The sequence below is a fragment of the Calidris pugnax genome, unplaced genomic scaffold (genome assembly GCF_001431845.1).
Source record: "Calidris pugnax isolate Ruff unplaced genomic scaffold, ASM143184v1 scaffold98, whole genome shotgun sequence".
Taxonomy (NCBI): domain Eukaryota; kingdom Metazoa; phylum Chordata; class Aves; order Charadriiformes; family Scolopacidae; genus Calidris; species Calidris pugnax.
Genome location: NW_015090829.1, coordinates 1,040,444 through 1,045,745, shown reverse-complemented (window position 1 = coordinate 1,045,745; position 5,302 = coordinate 1,040,444). Strand labels below are relative to the sequence as shown.

General features: G+C 62.8%; 1 protein-coding gene across 1 annotated transcript in view; it reads left to right on the top strand.

Moving 5' to 3' along the window:
* Positions 1-2,465: 2,465 nt before the first annotated feature.
* The window catches only part of LOC106887187 (synaptotagmin-12-like), a 5,894-nt gene continuing 3,057 nt past the window's right edge, over positions 2,466-5,302 (top strand). The window contains exons 1-3 of the mRNA XM_014940616.1: positions 2,466-2,581; positions 4,052-4,245; positions 4,569-4,952. Of these exons, the coding sequence (XP_014796102.1) occupies positions 2,545-2,581; positions 4,052-4,245; positions 4,569-4,952 (615 nt within the window). The 5' untranslated portion in view covers positions 2,466-2,544. The remainder of the gene's footprint in view (positions 2,582-4,051; positions 4,246-4,568; positions 4,953-5,302) is intronic.

The following is a 5,302-nucleotide window of genomic DNA, read 5'->3' as shown; positions in this document are numbered from 1 at the left end:
TGATGCTGGGGGAGGGCTCATCCGTGAGGGGAGTTCTGCCCGGTCTCAGGTACCCGGCGGATCCCGGCGTCGGTGTCCGGGCTGGGGAAGAGGGGAGGGACGGGGGCGGCCTCTGGGATTTGTAACTTGGGCTGTGACATTTTGGGATCGGGGGGTGCTCCGGGTGCGGCGGGGGCCACCCGTGTCGGTCCCGGTGCCCTGGGACCGGGGGTTCTGTGCCAGCTGGTTCGGGCCTCGGGTGGCCACGATGGCAAAGCAGCAGCGAGGTGTCAACCCCCCCGAAGTGTCTGGGGGAGCCCCCCCATTTCAGAAGGGGTGTGTGGCTTCGGTGCTGTCTCTGTCCCCGCACGGAGACACTTTATCCCCCCCCAGCAGGACAGGGTGCCCCCAGCTCTGCAGCAGCTCCCGGGGAGCCGAGCTGCCCCGTCCCCCAACGGAGCGATGCTGGGGGGGGGGGGCAGAGGAGGCTCAGCACCCCCCAAACCGGGGCTCTGCCGGGCCCCTCCAGGGAAAAAACATCCGTCCCGGTGCCAGGGCGGTGGGAGAGCGGTGCCTGCCCCCTCCTCATCCCCCGGGTGATCCCCCGGGAGGGGGCTGGAAGGCAGGTGGGGGGGGGACTGAGCATCCCGGTGGGAATTGTCAAGGTAAAGGAGCGATAACCCCCTTCCCGAGCGCCTCCCCCTTCCCTCCCGCCCGGGGAAGGCCGAGGTTATTTTGCTGGCAGGAAAACGCCCCCCGGCTCGGTCCTGGCACCGGCTGGTGGGAGATGCCCCCGAAACGGGGCCGAGCTGCTGCTCGGAGCTCATTAGAGAAGGGTGTTTTCGGGGGAGGAAAAGCTTTGAAGGAAATGGAAAATTGGAAATTCCAATTTCTGTTGGAAATGGGAAAGAAGTGGAGGGTGTTTAAAAGGAACATTTGCCCTCCTGCAGAGAAAGTTGGTTCCTGAAGACTTCTGTGGTTTCACGTTAAAACCCCCAGCAGGAGACACGGAAAGAGATGGAGCCTCTGAGTTGATGCGGTGGTTTTTCAGGACATGAAAAGAGGGTGTTTTGGGTAAATCTCCCCAGTTGCGGGGATTTCCAGTGCTAAACAGCAAAGTGTCCCTTAAGCTGAGCTCAGACCAGACGTGACACGAGTTCAGCACGTTCTCAGCCAGGATTTTACGGAGTGTTTCTCCATCGTACACAGGGGTTTCTGTCTGCGGGAGGAGGCTGGGGACTGAGAGGGGCATCTCCCGGCCCCGTCACAGCCCTGCTGGGCTTTTGGGTTAGTGACTCAATTGCATTTAGAAAAAAACCCTCTTCTTGCAGTTACCCCAAGGGTGGGCCACGAGGCCCTTGCAGAGGGGTCCCCGGCCGTGTCGCCAGCGTGGCTGATACTTGAGGCTGATATTTTCTGCTATAACGTGCTGCAGTTTCCACCTTTGGCAGTTAAAATCCGAGCCTGGGTGGTTGGGGGGGTCGATCACCTGCCCAGCGCCTGGGGCTGCGAGGAGGGACCCAAACCCCGAGTGTCCATCCAGCCGAGGCGAGTCCAGCTCTTCTGAGGAGTGGGCTCTGGGGGGGTGTGAGTTTTGCAGGGGGGGCTGGGGGGCTCCCTCGGGGGTGGTGGTGGGATTTTCGGTGCAGATCTGTCCCTGGGCTTGGGGCGTGGGGATTGTGGTCTGTGGGATGGCACCAGTGGCGTGTGGTCCATCATCACCTGGCACAGATTCTGGGTGCGGGGGGGGGAAGGTGCTGGGTACCAAGGGGGGTGCTGGCCCCAGTGGCCTTGGATTTGCTCGTTGGGTGTTTGTGGGGGATCCCAACCCCCCCTGTGCAGTGGGAAATACCTGGCTTGGGTGAATCCCTTTTGGAGTGGTGATGGCTCAGAGGAGCAGCCTCCTCGTGCTCAGGATGGATCTCCCGTAGGACTCTCCTGGGAAAAGCCCTGTGGGAGGAGGGCAGTCGGGCTTCCCCCCGCAGGGATCGATTCCTGGGGAATGGCATCATCCAGACCCCTCAGTGCCCCAGGATCGGGGCGGCTCCGCTCACACAGGGCCGGGGCAGAGCCGGGGGCACCAAGCAGCCCCGCGGTGATGGGGCAGGGCTGGGGGTCACTGAGCGGCCCCGCGGTGAGGCCGGGAAGGTGTGGAAGGCAGAGGCAGATGGAAAGGAGATCAGACAAACAGCAACGGGCTGAAACAGCCCCTGGAGGGGAGGCGTCTGCGCAGAGAGCGATAGAAAATGTCACCCCTTAACTCTCCCGAGGTAAATCGTGCGGCTCCGTGGCTCCGTGGGGCCGCTCTCCGGGTCCCCCGGGGTGTCAGTCCCAGCTTCAGCCCCTCTGCCAGCAGCTGTGGGGCTTTACCCACCTTTGCTCTGTGCTGGGGAGAGGAGCAGGGGTTGGGAGCAATGGAGGGGGGGGAGCATCTATTTAGCATCCCTGCTAAAAAAAAAATGAGAAGATAGCATTTCTTTTTCTTTTTTTTTTTTAATTTTCCCCTGTATCCTTACTCCTCGTCTCCCACCTTGCAGGCTGTCCCGCTAGCGGGGAGCGTTTGCCATGGACACGGGGCACGTCAGCAGATACCATGTAAGCGGTGAGTACGGCTGAGGGGGCTCTGGGGAGGGGTTTTTGGGGGTGGGCAGAGCTGGGGGGTCTCACGCTGAGCTGCTCTGGGGGGGGACCTGCTGATCCTCGCTCTCTCTGCAGGAGCTCCCCTCTGCGCCGTGTCCACACAGGGCTTAGTTTCCTAATAGGAGGGTAAAACCCTTAACCCCCTCCAGGCTGCCCCACAGCAGGGGCTCTGCCCTAGAAAAACCTCTCCCCTCCTGGGGGAGGTCTGAGCAGGACGGGGATTTCCAGCAGAGCTGGGGTTTGCACCTGGAGTTATTCAGAAGTAGGAGCCCATAAAGTGTTATTTTGCCCCAGTTTTGCCCTCTGCTGTAGCAGGAGCGTGTGAACTCCTGGGAGCTGGATGGCACCGAAAAACTCCGTGCTCAGGAGTTCCCTGGAAAGCAGCAGCGCTTCCCCAGCGTCCTGCGGGGGATGTCACACAAATCACAGCCCTGTGTGACTGCAGGGGGTTGGCTGGGGGGGAGGAAGCAGGACCTGGCTCCTGCCCCGAGGCTTTAACTTGTGAGATCCCTCTTGGCTGCTCCTGGCCCTCGGAAGGGATCAAAATTAGGGGCTTTGGCTGTGAATAGTTGGTTCCTTCTGACACATCCCTTTGCTGGCTGCTGCCGGAGGAGTTTGGGATGGGGGGCTGTGCTGGGATGAGGTGTGGGGGTTCGCTGCCTCGGGCTGCTCTGGGCTCTGAAGCTGCTGCCGAAGGAGGAAGCGCGGTGGCTGAGGCGGGGGGGGCTCCCTGGTGGAACTCTGCAATGAGAAACCTGTCTTTTTCTTTTTTCTTTTTTTTTTCCTCCCTTTTTTCGTGTGTTCCGCGGAGCGATCGGTGCTGGTTGGTGGCGGGTGTGATGGAGGCTGGTGCAATGCAGCAGCCACCGCTCCGTGCTCCGTGGCGGGGCGGCCGCGTCCCCCGGGCTCTCTCCTCCCTGCGTTGCCTCAGCAGCGCTTGGCTCTCCCCCTCTTTCCAAAGGCTTCTTGTTTGGGTTTTGGGGTGGTTTTTTTTTAACTCCCTATGTCTGGATTTTTCTTGGCATCCCCACCCCCGAGGAACCAGGCAGCAGCGAGGGTTTTGTGGGGTGGGGAGGGGGATGCACTGAGCACCCCGTGAGCGGGACGGAGCCGCCGCTGGTGAAGGGACCCCCCCGGGGGTGACAGAGCCGTGCTCTGACTTTCCATGTTTGCTGGGGAGCAGGGCTGCGATTCCCGTGCACTTCACCTCCCAGGAGAGCAAAGCCAGGACTCTGATCATTTCTTTTTGGCTTCCAAAGCTGCTGCCTGACACTGTTTCCCTCCGGCCCGAGTGGGACACTGTGATTTATGTGTCCCCCTGGCCCATCCTGTCCCCACAGCTCAGAGCTGAGGGTTTGGGGCGGGAGCAGCAGAGGATGGAGCCTCTGCCCCGGCCGGTGTCCGGCTGACGGTGGCTCTCATCCCCTGGCAGTGGCCACCAGCCCGCCGCGGTGGGAGATCGGCATCTACGCCGCCGGGGCGCTGGCCCTGCTGGGCATCGCCGCCCTCAACCTCTGGAAGCTCTGGCGCTCGGGCAGCTACCCGGCCCCCTCCCCCTTCCCCAACTACGACTACCGGTACCTGCAGCAGAAGTACGGGGCGGCGCAGCCGGACGCCAAACACAAGGTAACAGCGCCGAGGTTTGGCTCACGTCCCTCCCCTGGCAACGCACCAGCCCCTGGAGGGGCAAAAATGTCACCCCCATCCTCTCACTGCGGGGGGGAAGCCATCGGTGGTGATTTGGTGCCGCTGGAGAGTTTGGGGGGGCTGTGTTTGGGAGCACAAGGGCTTGGGAGCTGCAGGAGGCGCAGGGTTTGATGCCGCGGCATCTTGAGGCCGAGCAGGGGCCGTGGAGCAGCCAAAAAGGCGCCGGTGAGTCCTGGCCGGTGGATCCGGCTTCGTACGGAGCCGGGGACGGCATCGCCTGGTTTTCCTTTCCCTGTTGGCAGCGAGGGGTGGCCCCGCGGGCACTGGATAAGACCTCGCTCTCCCGCAAGAGCAGCCTCCGGGGGGACGACACCTTCGAGAGCATCAACGAGCTGGGCAGCCTGGAGCTGATGAGCAAGGACCTGGGCCTGGCCCACTACGGCCCCTTGAAGAAATCCATCTCGGCCGACTCCCTCAGCTCCATCTCCTCCATCGGGAACAACTTCGGGCAGGATTTCACGGTGGGGCAGGTGGAGGTCTCCATGGAGTACGACGGGAGGGCAGCCACCTTGCACGTGACGCTGCTGCAGGGCAAGGACCTGCTGGAGAAGGAGGACGCTCGCTTCGAGTCCTGCTTCATGCGCATCAGCCTCCTCCCGGCCGAGCAGATCGTCGGCATCTCCCGGGTGAGCCCCTCGTCCCCCCCCGGGCATGAAACCCCCCAGGTGTCCCTGGTGTCACCGCAGCCTTTGACGCTGGTGGCAGCGTCCCTTGGCGCAGCTCCCCAGGGCGGTGGTGGGGCTCCGGGGGACATGTGTGGTTGGCAGGGGATTTGTGGAGCCCTGCAGCAGGGGGGGTGCATTCAGCATCCTGTGGCCTGGGGGGGTCTCAGGGGGGTTTGTGCATCAGAGACCCGGCAGAGGCAGGACTCTGTCCCCCTTGGCTGGGACACGTGGTGGCTTTGTCCTCCCCGAGCGTGGCTTGTGGCCAGTTTTCCTGCTGGAGTCTCCCTGCTGCGGGGCTGGGGGTGCTGCGG